Genomic DNA, 22,758 nt, shown 5'->3' on the forward strand with positions numbered 1-22,758 from the left:
TTTCACTGCTGGTACCTCACACCAGTGTCATTGTGGCGCAGATGCTGCACTTTGCTTGTTTTTGCACTGAACCTCAGCCTTCATCTGCCTGCCCTCACACACCGCTTTTTCATGCTATTCCTTGCACTCCTCCTCCTCCTCCCACCTTCTTCTAGTTGCAAACATTTACACATTACCTAATGACATGTGCCTCACACCTTTGTCTGAAGGTCTTACTTCTACCCTTGTGGCTACGGTATTTTGTTTATTTGAAAATTGTAATTCTAGGTAGAGAACCATTTTAAGTTTGTTTTGTAAGCTCAAACCATTGTCATATTTATTCAGGTATGCAAACATTACCAGTATTCTTAACTAAAGATATAAACCATCAGCAATTTCGCTCATTGTGTTTACCGATGCCACCTCACTTCAATATTAGTTCTGTTTGTGGTTTTCCATGTGATCATAGCCCCATTGATGGTAGTCTGTTCTTCGCTGTAGTATCAAATGTCTGTTGGAATTCTTTTGCAATTTTCAGTTAATCAGTGCCTTGTGCATGCATCCAGCATCCATCCATCAGTCTCATCCTCCTTTCCTCTATTCTTCCATCTGTCTGTCCATCTGTCTGTCCATCCATTCATCTATTTTCTAATCTACATGCCCTGATGTAGGGTGCACTGGTAGCAAGCTGTTTTAAGCACACAAGACTACACAACCAACAGCAACAATCCTCAGCTTTTCCTGTGAGATCCTCAGCTTTTCTTAGGTCAACTAAAGGTATATAATCCCACCAGCTTCTCTGGTCTAGGGCTTAATCAAAGTGGTCCATGTCTAATGTACCACCTGCAGGAGGCATCCAAGAGACGTCTTGGTACCCAGAGTGCATCTTTACCATGTGCCTGTGCTACTTCAAATGGCTCCTGTCAGCCTGGAGGAACAGCAACTCACCTCTGAGGTCCTTGTTCATTGTCATGGCCAGTACAACTAAAAATATACATTAGTTGTCTATATGCTCCGCAGGGGTTCTCTGATACTATGGGGTCAACCTAAAACAGCAGTTGTTGACTGCATAAAAAACACTATGACATGTTATTATAATATAACAATTATTACATTGAAATAACTAAATGTGAAATCAGAAGCTGTTAGATCATGATACAAAATTAAAGAAAACACAAAACAGTGAAGCAGCAGTTTTGAGTAGGGAATAATCATTCATGCTTTTTTATTATATTGTTTTGTATTGTGACTGCATATAGAATACTGTTACACATACATTTCAAAGATGACAAAACATAATGTCTTGATTAAAGTAAATATGCTGGCAAATACTTCCTAGGCAACTGTTGTAATTTTGTCTTGAGGTTTGTAGCTGTAGAATATGCTGGAACTATTTGGGTAATCTTAGTTGTTCAATGTACAGTGAGTTAAAGCTGGTGGTTATACAATTCACAGCAAATATGGCACAAGCATTTGACAAGAACACCAGTGAAGTGCATAGTTAAAGGCCAATGAAGAATATAGTTAAGGACATTGAAGTATGGAACTTGAGTATCTCGCATTAAAGATTAAAGATAAGGAAATCATCCATCCAGGGTGCAATAGTCTCGGTCTTAACAGAATATAACAAAATGCTGGGGGAGTTGCAATAGTCTACAAACACTCTCTCACTTTCACTTCCATCCTAGTCACTCCTTCCAATCAAAAATGCTGAGATACTTCCAACCTATTTTATTATTACACAACCTCACAACCTATATACCCCCAGGAGACACCATCATTACATCAGAGGAATTCGTATCCTGGACTGCCAACAACATCCCACAAGAAACTACAGTACTTGGAGACCTGAACATAGACTGGCACACAATAAATAGTCACTTCTCAGCCAACAGTATCAACTTATTTGGATTTACCCAACTCAACTCAACCCCTACTAGATAAAATAAAAACAGCAACTGACAATCTTCTCTAGACTGGATTCTCACCAATGCCTCTCACAAAGTCATCTCTACTGGTTCACTTCCAGATACCTTAAGCAATTTCCTCCCCATGTTTGCCATTAGATTACCTAAAAGTGCTACTAAACCCCATTCCTTGAACCAAGTATGTAACCTTTCTTCGTTCAGTAAGGACATAGTTATTGCAATCCTTAAATCTGTCACCTGGAACCCATTACTTATAATTCATCTAAATGAAACTGTAGATGTATTCAGTAAATATATATAGCCAATTCCCAACTGTTGTGCGATCCTGGAGTTAGTATATAAAGTAAGGAGGGGGTGTGGGGGGCACAGCCCCCCACATTCGGGGGGTGTGAAGGGTGAAGCCCCCCACATAAATTGGTTATATGTTGTCTTCTGGAAGAATTTATTTATTACACTTGTAAGTATCCATCTATATGCTTTAAAATATTTACAATATGTGGGGGGCTACACCCCCCACACACCCCTTACTTTATATACCAACTCCAGGATCGCACAAGGCCATATATACCTTTCAATGAAATGAGTTTCAGTGAAATGGGTTTTCAGTGAAGTGAGCTTTCAGTGAATTGGATTTTCAGTGAATTGGGTTTTCAGTGAAGTGAGCTTTCAGTGAATATGTGTCAATGAATTAAGCTTCGATGAAATGAGTTTTCAATCAAATGATACAGACCCAACGGGATGAGTGGTTGTATAACCAGTACTTGAGGCCAGCCTTTCCTTGCACTGACAGTAGCACACATGATAGCATCACAGTACATAATGCATTATATGGATAATATGTGGGTATAAAGGGCTGTTGTAATGCCAATGTGTGGTGCACATTTTCATTAATGTAAGTAAGAAGCTGACAGTCTCATCAACAAAGGAGAGTGAAGGGTCCATGATTGCTATTCCATTCTTGTGTACTGAAACAGATACAACTGAAGAGTTTTCAGATTACCTAAGAGAAAAACTCTAAGAGCTGTTAAGGACATTGCAGCTCACCATCTCATCTGGGATGATACAGAGCAGGAAATGCATGTCTGGTAGGGCTTCTGAAATCTACCTGCAAGATAATTTCCATGTACTAGTCTTTTATTTGATAATTTGACAAAAGAGATGTACATTAGACCACATTATAGACTGAAGGTCACAAAAGACATGAAAGGAATATGTGGAAAATGTTCCTACAGACAACCGAATGTCATCTCAACGTGGCTGGAAACCAGCTATTGAAGGATGCAGTCAAAGGCTGTGGTTTAGGAGGAGAGTAATGGTCAATGCATCACTGTATCATACACATAAAGAAAGGGTTTGAAGGGGAATGAGAGAATAGTGCAACATTAGAGTTTTTCCACTGGTAGTGGTGATGGAAATTTGGTGAGCGCACCCCACAAGAAAAGCATGATATTTCAAGTGGATAACATGTAAGTCTCAGCAGAGGGAGGTTGGTAGCCTAGGCAGACTAATGAGACATTTTATGCTGAGACACATACTTCTGAATTTAATCTCTGGAGCACAACACAGGTATTTAGGGTGAATACTGTGACAGGAAATTCCCTTTGTGGTTCAAAGTGAATGCTATTCAGGTTGATGGCACCAGCCACCACATAGCATGCCTGCATAACAGCAATGTATTTATGGAAGTAACAGACTCCATAATGCAAGGTGTGATATGGGGTGCATTAAGCCACTGAAATGGATAGTGGACAGAGCAGATCTATACCATTTCAGTAAGAACAGGTTTCTGCATATGTGAAAGAATCACTGTGCAACAGCTAAAAGAAAATAAGGTCTTCATAAGACCACAGGGAATTTACAGAACAAAATTTGCCTGCACAGCATAAGCTTTTACTAGAAGGCTAAGGAGTAACTAGACAAAAGCAAGGCTTTCCCTCTTCAAGGGATGCAGCAAGGGTAGTGGGTGAGACAATGAACACAGATGGAGAATGCATATGGCCATAGACCTCTTTGTATTTAGATGAATGGGAATATTGGTGTATTTGTTGTGTATTCCACGGCGTATTTAAGATTTCAAAATTAGTATAAGGTAGGAAGAGCACTACTTGTCTGTGGGGGTGTTTGTGTATCTGTCTTTCATTATACTTAGGTGTGTTGGGGAGCATAACAATGTTCCAAAATAATTATGGGACAATTCAGACAGAAAGGATATGTGCGTTTTATATGAGTATGTAAGACTAGAAGGTCAGGTGTCTTCCCAAGCAGTTATCTAGAGATGTTAAAGGCTGGGAAAGTGGGTGAAGTTTTAAAGGATAGGGATATATCCCTACTGAAGAAAAAGAAGATGGAACAGATCAACAAAAATACTCAGAAAAATAGACGTGATAAAAAAAAATGCGCAGTATCAGAACAGATCAGGATCTATCGTGCACTATCACAAATAATAAACTAAACATATCATCACAAGCAGAAAAACTTAGAAGATATGCAAACAAATATAAAGGAAAAGTACAAAATAAGCAATTTATTGATGACCCAAAAAAGTTTTGCAGAGAATTGGGAAATAAGGCAAAAAGAATTAAAATACAACCAAATAAAGAAGAAATAGATATATTTTGAAGAACTATCTATGAAGATCCTGTAGAACAAAATAAAGATGCTAAATGGATAGAAGAAGTAAAAGAAAGAATAAGAAGTTCAAATGTACAGGATATGAAATGGGATGAAGTAACAGCTAGAGAGACTGAAACAAAGTTAAGAACAGCTCCTAATTGGAAAATCCCAGCCCAGATGCACTACCTAACTTCTGGTTGAATGTATTAACAACTTTACCTGAAGATTTAGCCATGAGTAAGAGCTATTTGTATGCACACCTAGAACAGACACCAACTTGATTAACGACAGGAAAAAACAATGCTCCTACTTAAATGCAAACCTGCAAATTATCCTAAAAACTATAGACCAATAACTTGCCCTCTGACAACATATAAACTATACACTGGAATTGATGCCGATAGTTTATAGTCAGTTGGAAGAAAACTCAATCATGGCAATAGAACAAAAGGGTAATAAAAGAAAGTCATATGGAACAAAGGATCATTTGTTATTAAATAAAGTCAACATGGAGAACTGTAAAAAGGGGAAGAATCTGAGTATGGCATGGATAGATTACAAAAAAGCATTTGACAGTATCCCGCATTCATGAATAAAAAAGTGCTTAGAAATGTATAAGATACACCGTACACTGATCGATTATATTACAGTGAGCATGAAACAGTTGCAAACCACTTTGCAGTTAAGCTAGGATAAAGGACAAATTATTATTCCAGGGATAAAATTCAAAGAGGGATATTCCAAGGTGATTCTTTGTCACCACTGCTCTTTTGTCTTGTCCTTAACCCATTAAGCTGTTTACTTAACAGATTAGGTCATGATTATAAATTGTCTCCCAGAAAACAACAAAGTGTAAAGACTTCTCATCTTCTGTTTGTGTATGATTTTAGTTTGTCAGATGAGGAACAGAAACCACAACTGCAACTGGTCAAAACTTTTTCAGATGATATAAGAATGTTATTTGATCTTGATAAATGTGCAAAAGCAACCTTTAAAGCAGGAAAACTGCAACACCAAGAAAACATCAGTTTGGGACAGAAATGTGATATAAAGGAACTTGAGCAAGAGGGATTGTATAAATATTTAGCAATTGAAGGATCAACAATAAAATATGAACAAATGTGAATAAAACTTTATAAGGAATATTTTAGCAGACTAAAACTAATACTAAAAACAACATTGACATCTAGGAACAAAGTCCAAGCTATAAGCCAATTTGCTCTTCCCGTCCTAACGTACAGTTTTAGAGTGATTGACTGGCCCTAAAAGGTGTTGGGTAGATTGGATAAGAAAACATGAAGGATGCTTCATGGCCATCGATTTATAAAAATCATTGTATACCAAGACTATATCTTCCCTCTTCTGAAGGAGGAATGGTCCTCGTTGAAATTGATTACATGTATAGATCTGCAATTGTAGGACTGTACACATATCTGCCGACTTCACAATACCCAAATGTGTGAAAGTTTTAGAAAGTAAGGAGAATAAGTCTAAGATCACTTTCCTGCTTAGTTTAGCAGAAGCATACTGGTGTCAAGTGGGAATGGAAATCAAACCAGAAGTAGATAAAAATCAGCCAGCAAGTGAATGTGTGAAAAAACAAAAGAAAGAATATAAGGTGAAGGATCAGATGAGAAGGCAAGAAATGTGGAAAATGCATAAATATAGTTGCAAGTATAGAAAACTCTTGGAACAACCTCATGTTGATCAGGATTGAACTAGGAATGGTTAAGGAGAGGTGAATTTAAACCAAAAGAAAAAGGCTACTATTAGCAGCCCAAGATAGTGGACTATGTACACGATGGTTTACAAAGTCCATTGAACATGTGGGAGAAACAGACAAATGCAGTTTTTGTAAAACAAAATTGGAAACAGTCACACAGCTTGTTGCTGGTTATGATCTACTAATGGCAAAACAACTGTATACTGCAAACTGGGAGCCATTATTGAATCACAAAATTATGTCGATACTCTACAAAAGGGCCTTACAGAAACAGATGCTTGGTGCCAGAGCCATGGGCTCAAGCTCAATGCCAAGAAATGTATAGTTATCCCCTTTGGGAAAAAACATGTATCCATGAATTACCACATAGGTGGCAGTACACTAAACACAGAAAGTGTGATAAGAGACTTAGGGACACAGGTGGACAGTGGTCTCACCTTCAATAATCACATCGCCACAACAGTCAGGAAATCATTCTATGTGGCACACCTCATCACTAAGGGCTTTTCATCCAGAAAAAAGGAGGTCATTGTCCCACTGTACTCACCCCTCATTAGACCCATTATAGAATACAATGCCTCATTTGGTATGTACCTCTCAAGACATCTGCAACAACTGGAAAGGCCACAGAAATACCTCACTAAAAGAATCACAGGCCTAAAGCAGATGCCCCATGCTGACCACCTTAAAAAACTCCAGTTATACTCTGTTGCATATCATCTACTCTGAGGCGATCTCTGCTTAACATACAAGGCCATGTCAAACCCAGAGCTGTTGAACATGCTACACTTAAAGAAATCCCAATCCCTCAGAGTCACATGCTCAAGGGATCTAAACCTTGTCATCACAATAAACAAAAATGCTGGAGGGATAGGTTCCTGACCCAGAGACTCCTCAGACTCTGGAATAGACTGCCCATACATGTCAAGCAGAGCACCTCTTTGGCCCTCTTCAAAAGGAATCTTGATGACTGGATGGGAGAAAGGAAATTCACCCCAGGGATCACATCAGTCACCCTGCTAGATAGGGGTCAAGGGAAGTAAATAGTGTGGGAAGAAATAGACAGGGAATTGTTATGGCTAGGCTTGTATAGGCCCCAGGGCTTATAGCCTAGTACCAACCTATGAACCTATGTATACTGAAAGGCATAATAATATTGCAAGACTGTTGCACTGGGCATTGTGCAAACATTATAATACTGAAGTAGCTGAAAAACACTGGAAACATGAGCCACAAAGCATTATAGAAAAAGATTAAGTTTATATCACATGGGATCACCCATTACCAACAGTTCAAAAAATAAATGTGAGAAAACCAGATATAGTAGTCCATGAAAAGAACATAAAAGTAGCATTGATCATTGAAATTGCTACACCCATTGACTACAGTGTCTGACATACAGAGAGACACAAAGACATAAAATACCAGGATTTGCAGGCAGAAACGAGGGCAATGTGGAAGAAGGATACCCAGACAGTTCCAATAGTAGAAGGAGCAACAAGTGTTATAAAAAGGAATTGACAATTGTATTTAGATATGTTACTGATATATGTAACTCTATATGAATTACTGTACAAATTGTGGGTGCTGCAAAGAGCAGTTCTGGCTAACATCAAAGACTGCAACAATACTAATTTCTTGAACTTTAATCATACTTTGAATTAGGAATGGGGTCCATTGCCATAATGGTATTAGAAACTCAAAAGACTTGGAGGGATTTAAAAAAAACATTGGTTTAAATGTATTTTATTTATTACAGTGAACAAGCTAGGACTTGCTTAGTAGCAATACATGTTCTTTTCATTTAGAATAGAAGAGACATTTAAGGTCTATGACCATGAGAAACAGTAAGGCAATTTCAAAATAGACACCAGAGGTATAATAAAAGTTACTAGATCTTCATAACCTTTAACATGTTTGTCTCTTTTAGTAATATTGATTCAGTCAAGCCATATGCTTCCTAAGTTTTATAATCCTAGAGTTAATTAATATTAATGGTAAGTGTGCAAATGAAATCGCCTTGTAAAAATTATAAAAATTATAAAAAAATAATTAAAAAAAAAACTCCTCATTGAATTGACACTAGATTGACTTATTCAATCATAAGTCCTTTGGCCCACATGAGTTTCTAACAAGTATATTAGATCTATTTTTGTTCTAGGACAACAAAGATCAAAGGTGAATCAGATCAAGAGATATAACTATGAAACAGCAAAGGTTAAAACAGGGAATTCAGAGAGGGGCAAACAGGAATTCAATGGCAAGGGGTGTGAAGAGTGGAATGGTATCACTTTGTGGCAAACCTGTTAAAAGAAAAAAGTCACAATCTTATTTTATTCCTAAAATTAATGCGCAATAACCTTGTGCTTGAGCCACTGTTAAAACTGAAAAAGTACATAACATGGCAAGTTTTAGCCTTATACCTGTATGGTTGCCAGAGGTATTGTTACTCTGGTTAGAGGCAATTTAGAGGGCGAGACTGAAGAATAAGAATACAGTGAAGGCTGAGAGCATTAACAGACTCCTCAACAATTTAATAAGTATGAAGCCTCAAGGATGAAGGTATTTATCATCTATGTATAAAGGTCAAAAGGTCAGAATGGTATGGGTCGGTTCTCTTAATGAATGAGTGTTTACATGATTTCCTAGCAGATCTAAGTTAAGGTTTCTAGGGAATTGCTAATAAATGTGAGGAGAGTAGACAGACTGGAACTCTGACATCAACACGGTTTATAAATTTCAGGAGGGAACCTTCCCACACCCCTATCATGCAGGAGGCTTCACTCCTTGTATTCCATATTTGAAATATAATCAGTGGTAAGTTCATTGCATACCAGGGCCCTCATTCAAAGAAAGTGTGTTTTGACCAAGTGCACCTGTTCAAGCTGTTTTTCTTCATACTTCTGAACATCCACATGTAGCAAACAAAAACAGATGGAAGGAAAGACAGAAGAAAAGAGGAAAGGTACAGGGCCAGAGCAGCCAGATCCCAATTAGGCTAGCTAGAATAAGGCTCAAGCCAGCTGTTAGTGCCTGTGCTCTCCTCTTTAAGGAACAGGCCTGTGATTATCTGCCCCAAAATGTAAGAAGACCAGCTAGTCAATAAGGCCAGCCCTGTGTGTCCTTTCATGTGGACTTCAAAGAGATGGCAATTTGGCCCTAATTTTTATTTGAAGGGAGACAACTATGTTTATTTCTATCCAAACCTGCCCTTATGTACAAGTTCTTTTTCCATAGCTGCCCCTTGCCCCATTTTTTACTTATTAACTGAAATTTCCTATGACTGTCTTTCAGTAAAGGAGGATATATGTGTAGATATGCTGATCTTGTTATATGTATGATTGTATAGGGGATGCTACTCATTTAAAAATGATGTAAACTGAAATGGCTTTCCCTTCTGTGGGAAACAAGCTCCCTGCAGCTGTTATATAGGGTGCATCTTCTCCAGCACACCTTCACTTATAATTATTAACTTTGCTCCTAGCTATAAGTGAGGAATGAGAGCAATCTCTTGTCTATGGATAGTAGTTGTAGGTTGAAACCTTTCAAAGTAGGCAGCACTTGTTCAGGCAGATAAAACTAAAGTGACATAAGAGAAAGTAGGAAGATGAAAAGTAGGCTGAAGTGAGCTACACACTCATAATAGATGTCAATGTATCTTATTAGCAACATCCCTGTAGATCTGAGTGCGTATGTTCCTTTAAGAGATATTCCAGCCAGTGAGCATGTGCATATAAGTACTGAGCACGTGCAAGCAAGAGTGCCATTTTGTAGTGAGTAGTAGTAGTCAGTCAGTTTGTTTAAGTTAAATGTTACAGTTCTCCATCCTTATGTGTTTGTATGTAATAAACTACTTAAATGAGCACCCAGCCTCATTGTCTTATTGAATATACACAAGACGAGTGACATGGAGTTAGAATGGGATCCAGAGTAATACGTCTTCTTTAAGACCATGAGGCAGGCAGTTACAGTTGGAGGAATATACATCCCTGCTCAAACGACTAGCAAACAGGTCAGAAAGACAAATCCATGTACTAAAACTAACTTAAATGATTTTTTACTTAACAAATATAAAACTAAACATTAAAACCATTCAAAATGACTTTCTAATTAAACAAAATGTTGGAAATTATGATATATTGTTAAAAAATACTCAAAATCCTTACAAAAGTGCTTGAAATAACTTCCAAATCATATAAAATGTATAAAGAAGAAAAAATGACCATTTTTTTTTGCTATGTGCTTCTTTTTTATATTACTTAAAGCTATTCGAGATAGTCGAAATGTGCAAGGTGTTTACAGGTTTGTTTAATATTACAGTACAGTTATTTTGCAGAAAACATTAATTTCAAAGAGTGTATGGTGCAAATGAATATTTTTCGAGTACCTGGGGTGTATGTGTGAATTTGCACAGAATTACAAAAACATTTTGTTGGCATGGCAGAAAGATTTTGCAGACCTGCTCCACTTGTATTTGATAATAATGTTGCTGAAAATTGGAGAGTGTTTGAGCAAGCGTATATTTTCATACAGGCTGCTTTTTCTGATAAAGCATTTATTCTACTTAATCTAGCTGGTTCAGAAGCCATTGAAAGGAAGTGTTCATTTGTGTATGCTCCCGCTGTGTATGCAGGGGAGGGGCAAACTGCCATATACTGGTACTGGCTGAAACCTGGGAAGAACCTGAGTGCTTAAAATGTAAATTTAGAGAAATGTGTTACCCCAAAATGAATATTACAATGGAAAGGCACATATTTTACACAAGGGATCAAAAGCTGGGGGAAACATTTGCAGCATATATAAATGACTTGAGAAACAAGGCAAAAACATGCATATTTGGTGATTTAAGAGATGAGTTGATAAAAGACAGGCTTGTGTGGGGTGTTAAAGATGATGCAGTGAGAAAGATTTTGCTTCGAGACAGTGTTTTAACATTGAATAAGGCCATAGAAATTTGTCAGATATATGAGCTTACAGAAAAGCACACAAATATGCTTATGCATAATAAACGCATGCTTGCAGTGCTTTCTAGTACTAATGTCGATAGTATTCAGCACGTGGAAAAGATACAGGCCCAAGGGTGGGGCAGCTTCAGTGAAACCCAGAGCCTTTCTAGCAAATTCCAGGGTGGCTCCAGTACAATCCAGAACATGCTCAGTGAAGCAGAGGGGCGACTCAGCAAAACTGAAAGGGCTCGTGGTTGCTTCCAATTCTAACACCATCCATAATCTAATGAAGTTAGCTGTATTACCAGACTTTATTGTTAATTGTCATAATTGTGGTGGTATTCATGAACCTAAAAGAGAAATGGTCAGCAGTGCCACACATGTAAAAAGTGGAATCATTTCAAAAGGTTTTGTAAATCAAAATATGCCCATTCTTTTATTAAAAGAGAACATTCAAAGAAGCAAGTTGACCAACTAGAAAGTTGCGACCCTACGTTTTACGTTGATGGTGTGTCTGTGCTTGGTGAAACAGTCAGTGCAGTAGATTTGTGGGCAAGGAGTGAAGCATTTTGTACTGTTCTGATTAATGGGAGTCCTGCAGAGCTCAAAGTTGATACTGGTTCAAAGTGCAATGTTATGTCAGCAGAAATGTTTACCAAAGTAAGTGCTAGTGAGAAGCTTGATCTGGCAAAGTGCACAATGCTTGTTGCTTATGGTGGCAAAAAAATTCAAACCTATGGCTCAGTAGTGCTTTCATGTTCCTCTGCTGGAAACAGCTAAGACTTGCAATTTTACATAGTCAAGAAGCATGTACAGTCATTGTTAGGCCTCAGCGACAGTTTGGAAATGGGACTGCTTTCATTTATTGCAGAAGTCCACCATGTAAGCACGTGTAACAATGAAAATTTTGCACAAACTATTTTTTCTGATTATGCTGATTTTTTTGAAGACAAGTTAGGCAAACTCCAAGTTGTGTATTCCATGAAGTTAGATCAGCAAGGAATGTTCCAGTAGCCTTGCAAGGCCGAGTTAAAGATAAGCTAGACAGAATGGTACACCTAGGTGTAATTTGCCTAGTAGAACCAACTGAATGGGAATCCTCCATGGTGGTAGCTCATAAGAAAAGCTCAGATGATATTAGAATATGTATTGATCCAAAAGACTTGAACAAAGCACTAAAATGACTTCATCATCCAATGCGTACAGTCGAAGAAGTTGCTGCTCTTATGCCAAATGCCACTGTTTTTCTGTCTTAGATGTAAAAAGTTCTTTTTGGCAAATTTTGCTTGACTGAACATCTTCATTGTTAACCACTTTCAGTATACCATTTGGAATGTAGAGATTTTTGAAAATGCCATTTGGAATACATTCTGCCACTGAAGCCTTTCAATGTGCAATGGAGAAAATTTTTTTCTGGCTGTCCATGTGCTATTATAGTAGATGATATTCTTGTAGGAGGCAATGGTGAAGTCGAACAAGATAGAAACCTCAGGAAAGTACTGGAATGTGCTTGTGAGGTAAATCTTAAGCTGAATCCTCAGAAATGCAAGTTCAGGCATTTGTTTACTAGTTCAGGCTTATGACCAGATCCTTTTAAGCAATCTGCAGTTCTTGAGATGGCAGCTCCAGACATTATCACTTCCTTACAACACTTTCTTGGCATGGTCAACTATTTGGCAAGTTTATCCCAGATTTGAGTGAACTTTCAGCACCGCAAAGAGAGCTGATACACAAATATGTAACTTGGTCCTGGTTGGAACAACACCAAAAAGCATTTTATGTCCTGAAACAGAGAATTGCCAGTCCACCCACTTTAAGATATTATGACGTTCACAAACCTGTAAGTCTTTCTTGTGATGCTTCAAAGTTTGATCTTGGTGCAGTCATTTTTTAAGAGGGTAGACCAGTAGCCTATGCATACAGAACCCTAATCCAGACCAAAATGCAGTATGCTCAGATAGAAAAAGAGCTCTTGGTAATTGTATTTGCATGTTCGAAGTTCCATGATTATATTTATGGCCGACCTATTCAAATTGAGAAAGACCACCAAACTTTGGTCACTATTTTGAAAAGTCGATGCACATTCTTCCTGTGAGATTGCAACACATGATGCTGAAGTTACAAAAGTACAATTTTCACTTGATCTACACAAAAGGCAATCTTCTTTATCTTGCTGAAACCTTATCCAGATCACCTGGAAAAAACACTGAACAGCATGAAAATGAGAAATTGATTTTGAAGTTATGGAAGTGAGAAATATTTCTTCTATATGTCTTGATGAGCTTAGAACTCACACAGCTTCAGATCCAATTCTCCAGAAGCTCAGCCTCTTTATCAGTCGAGGATGGCCATCAAAGCAATCTTGTTTACCCCCAGATGTGCAGCAGTATTTTCCTTACAGAACGTGGGACTTTGTTCATGTTACGAGTAGTCCTGAATACCCACAGTCAAATGGCTTGGCAGAACAGTTATTTTTCTATTTATTTTAAATTTGGTTACCGGGAAAGTCTGACTGGACAAAAGTCCCTTTTCAGCGGAGGCCCGGGAAGAAAAGCTACACATATAACACAGATTAAACAAAGTCCACTTTCACAGGTACAGAAAAATAACAATACTTTTTACATCATATAAAACTAGTATAATAACACAATAAACTGTACATCAGCTAACAGTAGGGTGACAATGGTATACTCTACAGTTACAAAATGAAATATCTTAAATTGTACAATCAAAATAACATTCAGTATGATCTAGTATTTTACAATATACAGTAAGCACTGAGCGACTACTTTGAAGAAGGAGTAACTGTTGAGAGGAGGAGAGAGAAGTGTACTGCCTGAAAGTAAGGGATGAGTATTTACGTTAGGCGAGGGAGAGGGACAAGAAGTTAGACTAGCCTGGGGAGTCGCAGTTCAAAGTGCAAAATAGTTGTTGGAAAAGTCTAAACATGACAATATTGATGTTTTTCTAAATCTTCTAAATCTCAGAAACATACCTCGCGACAATCTTCTTGGTATCTGCCCAGAAGGTAATGTCGAGACAAACCAGAACCACACTGCCGATCAGTAAGAATCTGTTGGTTCCAAGTGCTAAAAACAACAAAACAGTAAAAGCTCAACTCTTAAAAAGCATTTGTCCCAAAAGTCTTACTATGATAAAACGAGCGAGCCTCTGAATCCATTAAAAGAAGGAGTGATAGTGAGGGTGCAGAGAGCAAAAGGATTTGGCTGAATAGGACTCGTGAAACATTTGTGTGAAGACCTGAGATTGTACATCATTGAGTCACAAAGCATAGAATTCAGGTGGAATCGGAAACATTTATTACCGGTCTCTGAGCCAGTGTTGCAACATTTTGCTTGTAACAAAGACTCTAACTCTCAGAGAGATTTGTCCAATCTTCCTGTTCCAGAGAACATTTCATTGCCTGTTCCTGTTCCTGAAAGTATCCCCGAAAGTCCTCAAGAAGAACATGTGACTGTCCCTGTTACTAAACTCAGTTCTAGTTATTGCATTATGAGGTCAGGTCATATCTCAAGACCTAATCCTAAATACACAGCAATCTGGACATGATTGTTATTTGTAAATATCTGTATAATTTGCATGCTCATATGATTGTCATTGTTTATTTGCATGACCAACTAGTCAAAGAGGGAGGATGTAGATCAGAGCATGTATGTTCCTTTAAGAGCTATTCCAGTCAGTTAGCATGTGCATAAAAGTGCAGAGTACGTGCAAACAACAGTGCCATTTTGTAGTGAGCAGCCGAGGTGTAAGCATGCATGTGTGTAGTAGCAGCAGCAGCCTTAGGTCAACTGGTGTCCTAGGCAAAAGGGCTCCATGGCACCCCCCACCACACCACCCAGTGTCCCCATCCTGGTCTACCTACACCAAATAAATATTAGAAAAGTGCCCCTGGTAGACCGATGCCCTAGGCGGCCACCTAGTTGGCCTATGCCTAAGGCTGGCTATGTGTAGTAGTCAGTCAGTTTGTTTAAGTTTAATGTTACTGTTCTGCATCCATGTGCTTGTATGTAATAAACTACTTAAATGAACACCCAGCCTCATACCTCCCAACCATTCTGAATTACTCGGTTTTTACCGAGTTTTGGGGTCCAAATGAAGGGGTGCCACAATTTCCGAGTGGCACCCCTTCATTTCCGATTTTTTCTTTTCTTTTTTAAAATTTTCGCGCTGTCAGAGCTGACGTCATCATGTGTGCGATGACGTCAGCGCCGTCAGGCTACCAGCCAGTCAGAATTGAGCTCAAGGAGCTGGCATCATCATTTCCGGCTGGCGGTTGGAATTAACCGCGAAGCTGAAGCAACGTGAATAGCAGCAGCATCAGGCCAGGAAGCTGAAGCAAATGGGAACGTGGATAGCATCGGGCCGGGAAGCTGAAGCAAATGGGGACGTGGATACAGTGAGGAACAGAGGGCCGGGAAGCTGAAGCAAATGGTGGATACAGCGGATGGCAGCAGCATGGGGAACGGGAACAGAGGGCCGCGAGGATGGCAGCAGCATGGGGAACAGCAGCCCGAGAGGAAGAGCACTACTCAGGGTAAGTGTGTGTGTGTGTGTGTGTGTGTGTGTGTGTGTGTGTGTGTGTGTGTGTGTGTGTGTGTGTGTGTGTGTGTGTAAGTAATTTAAACTAGAGAGAAAGTGCTTGTGCGTGTCTGAGAGAGAGAGGGTGTAGGTGTGTGTTGCTGATAATAGTCTTTCAAGTATTTTAGAGCAGTTAGTAAAGTCCAGAACATTAGCATCTTTTGAAAAACAAGCTACACCTGAATAAGACAGAACACTTTGAAATAATCAGTGAAGACCAAGAAACAAAAGGACCCCTTTTTCCTTTTCTGGAAGTGGTATTTTCTATCATTCTATATCTGTACTTTAGTCCAGTTTAACTGATAAGGATGGGAAAATGCAATATGCTCTCTCATTCTGTCAGCCCACAGTAATGGTCATCACTCCACTATTTCACAAGAATGTTATAAGCCCAGTTAGATCTCAGTCTGTGTCACTGTGACTATTACAATTCCAGTGTATGTAGTCTACAGGACTACATTTTCATTTTTGGAGCAAGTTCCATGCTGCCTATCTCTGCATTGTCTCCAAAATACTGAAAGGATTACATCAAACTCTCTTATCTGAGCTGGTACCCCATGCTAAATACACATTTATTAACCCGAAAACTGATAGATGAATAGATTCCAGACTTTGCTGCACAGTGTACACTGTCTTTAGTGTATAAAATAAATTTAAAGTAAACAGCCCCATCATTTCAGTGCAACAGGCAGTGAAAAACAAAAGGAATCTAAACTTCCTTATCAACATTCACTCCTGACTTCACAGATTCCTATGAAGATCCACTAAATAAACCATCAGTTATGTTAGGTTGTTGATGTTGAGAACACTGTGTGAAATCTTTGACTGACAATTTAGGCTGGAGTGGAGTGAAACTGTTGCACATGGTGAATGATAATGCCCTGGGCTACTTAGTTAAGAGCAAGCGGTTAGGTAAGTTTGTTGTTGCTCAGACAATGAATATGCTACATTGCACAACTTTTTCTTAATGCCTGAATGATCTGATGGTCTTGATTTTTGCAAACTCTTTGTGTTTTGAATACATCCACTGTCATAGACTTGGAATGAGTCTTGTTTCTATTTTTAGTTGGTTCATGTCTTTGAGTTAGAAACGTTGCATGACTTTCAAAGTATTTTGTGCTGCTTTGGCATCTGGGATTCATTTTCTTATCCAAATTAAAATTCCCAAAAGTAAAATGTATCATGAAGATAGATATATACAGACGGATGGCACAAAGCTTGTCAAGTCACGTGGTGTGAACTGGCATGTTTATAACTGCTTGATTGCATTTGCATGACCTCTCGATGATATATTCTTAAGGAATTTCAATAGAGATCATTGGATCCCTTAAAATATTGTGTTATCATGCTTAACGTTTGTCTCATATTTACCAATGCAGTTGCTGCTGAGATAGGAGGAAAAAACACTACTGTCTGCAAAGTAAAAAATAAAATAGTATACAATATAACAATCATTTTACAGTCAGGGTTAAAGAGTAATGTATTTAAAAAATGATTTTAAGCTGTCAATCAACATTTGGGGAATAGTAATAGAAAATTGTTAAGATTCTGAAAATGCTCAGAGTATTACACACACAAAGATTTAAATAAATTTTTCTTTCAATAGTTTTCTTTTCACAGTAGCCATGAAATGGCTGCTTTTTATTGTTGGCTTTTCTGTGTGGCCCTGTGTGTATGTGTGTGTATACATTAGTGTTTATGGTAAATGGGGCAAAATAGCCAGGTAACAGGACACTGGAATGGCTGCAGGGGGACTCTGGTGCCATGTTTTGGTTGTCTGTTCTTCAATTTGCGTTTGAATGTTTGTATCCCACAATTCCATTGGAGTGGGTGGGGTTGCATACTTATGTATGCAAATTAGATGTTAATCAGCGTACAGATTTGTACCTATTTTTCATGGGCCTTGTCCAGATTTTTGATATTTCCAGGTTGAGAGGTATGCCCAGCCTCATCATCTTATTGAATATACACAAGATGAGTGACAATCCCTATCTCACAGCTGTGGGTTCTAGTGTTCAGTCTTGACTTTCATTCATTGATTGGATGAAGTGTGCTTGTTGTCATTATCTCTGTGTATGTTTTTTTCAGGTACTCCAATTTCCTGAGCCCTTAGCTATGCCGTGGCTGAAAAGGGTCCATGGTCCAGCTGCAGATTATAATTAAAAAATGGGTAGCTGACAGATCCAAGGAGTAGTGGAGGGAGTTCTGCTGAGCTATTCCATACAGCAGGTGAAAAAACAAGTACATCCTGTGTGAGCTCACATTTTTTTTTTATCTTTGTTGAAAACCCATTCTAACTCACTTATAATATAAACAGGACATGAGACAGTGAAAAAGAAGAATAAGTTGGCTGGCAACGGTGATGTCACTGGTTGCAAGCAGGCAGTTATTGAATTTCCTAAGTGGTATCATGCTGAGGTGCATTAGATAGATTTCTTATAGTTTCACAAAGTGGAAGACATACCAAAAATGTGGCTGAAAGGACTAGTTATACATCTGAAACACATGTTTTTGTGCTTAAGAGCAGAAGCGTGTATTTGGGATGCAGATCTAGTCACATCACATGAAACTAATTGGAAAAAAACATAGTGTAGGTACTGTAGTGCTTCACAGAACCACTGAGCATTTCTGAAAACACCCAAGGTTATACCAAGATTATAGATGGTTGACCATCCACTGCAATGGTTTAACATTTCTAGTTTATTTTCTCATTAGTTACTAATTACTTCATATATTACCTGATGTTGTTGACGTTTCTGTTTCCACTTCAATAGCCATTATTGTCCATACACCAGGATCTACTTTTTATTTATTGGAAAATAGAAACAAAATATAATAAAATTCTTTTAGTTTGATCACAGAGCTCCATATAGTACTTAACATCTTATCTAAGAAGATCTGCACCTCACCTCTTACAGAATCCAAGTTACATGTTTATCTATCTCACTCAAGCCTCACATATGCAATTAAAGTGCAGACAAATTCTACAGCACTGCTGTATTATTTAGCTGTGCTTCTTCAGGTAAATATGCCACATACTCAGAAAGTAATCTTACTGTAATGACTTAAGATACAAACTTGCATTCACAGCATCCTCATCCTAAAAGCTATAATGAGTTTGACATGTACTAACAATTGATCATGTCACCATCTCCTGGACTTGTGTGTGTGTGTGTGTGTGTGTGTGTGTTTGTGTGTGTGTGTGTGTGTGGCGCACGTGCACATGTGTGTGAGGGAGAGAGGGTGCAAGTCATGTCCAGACTGCAAGTGTAAGTTACAGGGTCACCACTTCAGGGCTTTAAAGATGATACCAATTCCTATACAGGGACCACATGGGTCACATGTTGCCGCTATACAAGGAACACATGAGGCACAATCTACTCCTATACAGTAACCACATGGGGCACATGTTCCCGCTATACAAGGAACACACGAGGCACAATCTACTCCTGTACAGGGACCACATGGGGTACGTGTTGCCACTATACAAGGAACACATGAGGCACAATCTACTCCTACACCGGGACCACATGGGTATATGTTGCCGCTATACAAGGAACACACTACTCCTATACAGGGACCATATGGGGCACAGTCTACCCAATATGCTGCTACTATGGACCACTGCTGTTGGCCTTGCAGGTCTTACACTCTTATTGCACTTGGCCACACCAACTTCTTTGCAACTGTCCATTTAAGAAATGTGTGTACTTACCACACCCAGAGTACAGCTATACCATCAAAGAAGTGTGGTCAGGCATCTATATGCCAACTCTGATGTAGATGAATAATATGTCCATTCCATGTTTTCTGTAGTGCCCCTTCCCCTGGCTGGATACCCATAGCCCTGCTATAGGAATCAGGGCACAGATTAGAACTGTTCTGGAATACTGGTTACTATGGTAAATGTATATAGGTACTGTGAAAATCTGTGTCTGTGAGTATACAGCTTACCTTAGTTTGTTCTCAAGACCATGGGTTGTGTGCCAGGTCTGCTGCCCATGATTCTGTTTCTGTACTGTTACACAGCATGCTGTGCACTCTAGGGAGGTCCTGTGATATACCATGAGACCTCTGATGCTACTCATGTAATGGCACACAAGATGTCCTTACTATGTGTCTTAGAAATTTACTGTAATGTATTCTGGCACCCATGAGCTTATTTATACAATGGGCACACAGATTAGTTTGCAAGTGCATTTCCTGAAAGATGTGTAGGAAATCACTGTAAACATGGTGAGGGAGGGGAAAGTGGTGATAAAGCAGCTACATTCTAAAATTCAGCAGCTTCAATAAAAAGTGCAGAACGTACAGGACAGAACACTTCACAGATGGATGATGCTTGGATCCTCTAACTGCTAAAAAGGGTGATGACATGCACCTCTGGAATTGGGCCTAAACTAGAGCTGAATAAATTGCTATAGGGAAAAGGAGGTCATCCTGTGATCACTGATATAGTGCCCAGAATCAGGAAGGTGAAACTGCTAGCAAGTGATGGTAAACTTGTAGTACACTATGAAGGAGGGTTTGTTAGGGCAAGACGTACAGTTGAGTGGTCTGTTAAGTGTTTTGTCATTACTCATTTATATGACACAGGGATCCAGGCTAGTGGGAGTGTTGATGTTGGCCATGATAAAGGGAGTGAGAAGACAGAGGTGGCCTTTAGCAGACAGAATCATTGTCCTCAGTAAGCAGGACTGGACTGAAGTTGGTGGAAAATACTGGGGCAACAAATGTGACCAAACAAAGATTACAATAAAACATGGGAATACAATCACATGGGCTATTTCAACCCATGTATAGTGGATGTAGAACTATACAGTAGGACTGCTGTTGCTGCAGCAGCATTGGGACAGCATTGCACAATAATGCTGGTATGGTAAAAGGAAAAGACAGGATGCCTCTAAAGAGGAAGAGAAGGATGAAGGAGAAAAAGTAGCATTTAACCATAGAAGGAGAGAGCTGGATGCAGAGAAGAGCTGAAGGAACTACTCCTGGTCAAGTAAGAAGAAATGCACCACTGACACCCTAAAGATAAGCAAAGATGGAGGCTGTTAGAGGTTCTGTTGCTGTAGTCTGTCTTTCTGATAAAAATGTAATATCTTTTTCTTCTTCTTCTTCTTCTTCTTCTTCTTCTTCTTATGTCCCTTCTACTGACGTGGTCTGGCAGAATGATGTATCCTGAAGCTGTGTGTTGGCTGTGCCCAGGGTGAAGTAAAGTTGGAAGTCGTTAACAGGTAAGAGGTGAGCTTTTTGGGCTCTGTGGGGATGTACATCTGTGGGAATATTATGGATGTACTTCAAGAAGGGCAATATCTGAGGTTAGTAGTGTGTAAGAAGAAAAAGACCCTAGCTTGCTAATATTCCAAAAAACCATAAACACCTGTTAAAGCCTATTTATAATGTTGGTTTGGTTGCTGTGTTTCCTAAATAAAATGGCTAAGCCTGTACAAAAGAAGTTCATATTTGAAGAGGGATTTGTGTAGACAGTGGGCTTTAACACTATTTCAATCTGTCTGAGGCTTTGTGAAGATTGGGTGAAGATGGGTGAAGGCTGCCAGCCTAGCCAGATAGAATTTTGGAGATAATTTTGTCATCTGTAAATATTAATGTAAACTACAGGCTGTTGTCTTAAATGGTTAAAATAGTGTTGCATGTGGAACTGGAAAATAATGTAACAACACTGCACTCTACTGACCAAGTAAAGCATGTTGTGATCCTTTGATGTTAAAACTCAAAGCCAGTAAGTCTAGAGTGAGTCATCCTGCCTATTGTTTTAAGGCCAGAGTTAATGGCCAGAATTTGCATGCATGAATGTCCTTTATTGCTCTGGTTTCTGCCCAGAGGTGAAGAATAGAAATGTAGTTTCTGTCCTAAAGATAAGCAAAGATGGAGGCTGTTAGAGGTTCTGTTGCTGTAGTCTGTCTTTCTGATAAAAATGTAATATCTTTTTCTTCTTCTTCTTCTTCTTCTTCTTCTTCTTCTTCTTATGTCCCTTCTACTGACGTGGTCTGGCAGAATGATGTATCCTGAAGCTGTGTGTTGGCTGTGCCCAGGGTGAAGTAAAGTTGGAAGTCGTTAACAGGTAAGAGGTGAGCTTTTTGGGCTCTGTGGGGATGTACATCTGTGGGAATATTATGGATGTACTTCAAGAAGGGCAATATCTGAGGTTAGTAGTGTGTAAGAAGAAAAAGACCCTAGCTTGCTAATATTCCAAAAAACCATAAACACCTGTTAAAGCCTATTTATAATGTTGGTTTGGTTGCTGTGTTTCCTAAATAAAATGGCTAAGCCTGTACAAAAGAAGTTCATATTTGAAGAGGGATTTGTGTAGACAGTGGGCTTTAACACTATTTCAATCTGTCTGTGAGGCTTTGTGAAGATTGGGTGAAGATGGGTGAAGGCTGCCAGCCTAGCCAGATAGAATTTTGGAGATAATTTTGTCATCTGTAAATATTAATGTAAACTACAGGCTGTTGTCTTAAATGGTTAAAATAGTGTTGCATGTGGAACTGGAAAATAATGTAACAACACTGCACTCTACTGACCAAGTAAAGCATGTTGTGATCCTTTGATGTTAAAACTCAAAGCCAGTAAGTCTAGAGTGAGTCATCCTGCCTATTGTTTTAAGGCCAGAGTTAATGGCCAGAATTTGCATGCATGAATGTCCTTTATTGCTCTGGTTTTTTCCCAGAGGTGAAGAATGGAAATGTAGTTTCTGTTGGCCTGGGAACCCAGGGAAGTGTGAAGAATGATGTAATGTGAGCCAGGAATGTGATTTTAAAAACAGGGAGAATCAGAGAGCATTAAGCATTTTTGTCTTGACCATCCAACTCACCAGAACTGTCTTGCTCTATATGTAAGCTTATCTTAGATGTGTATTTTCTTTTAGAAATAGCTAGAAACAAGAAAGATTAGACTAATTGTTTTTCTGTGATGTCAGAACTGTACTACTGAATTATTTTAA

General features: G+C 38.8%; 1 protein-coding gene across 3 annotated transcripts in view; it reads right to left on the reverse strand.

The window, feature by feature from the left end:
• LOC122809404 (junctional adhesion molecule-like) overlaps positions 1 to 22,758 on the reverse strand; it is a 286,702-nt gene that overhangs the window by 121,448 nt on the left and 142,496 nt on the right. The window contains exon 5 of one of the 3 annotated variants that reach the window (XM_044080874.1): positions 18,530 to 18,589. The exons of 1 other annotated variant lie outside the window; for it this stretch is intronic. In XM_044080874.1, coding sequence (XP_043936809.1) covers positions 18,530 to 18,589 — 60 coding nt within the window. Of the gene's footprint in view, positions 1 to 18,529; positions 18,593 to 22,758 lie in introns of all 3 variants that reach the window. One more of the 3 variants, XM_044080873.1, reaches the window with a different exon arrangement.

This window comes from Protopterus annectens, chromosome 8.part0, assembly GCF_019279795.1.
Source record: "Protopterus annectens isolate FY-2018-M chromosome 8.part0, PAN1.0, whole genome shotgun sequence".
Lineage (NCBI taxonomy): Eukaryota > Metazoa > Chordata > Ceratodontiformes > Protopteridae > Protopterus > Protopterus annectens.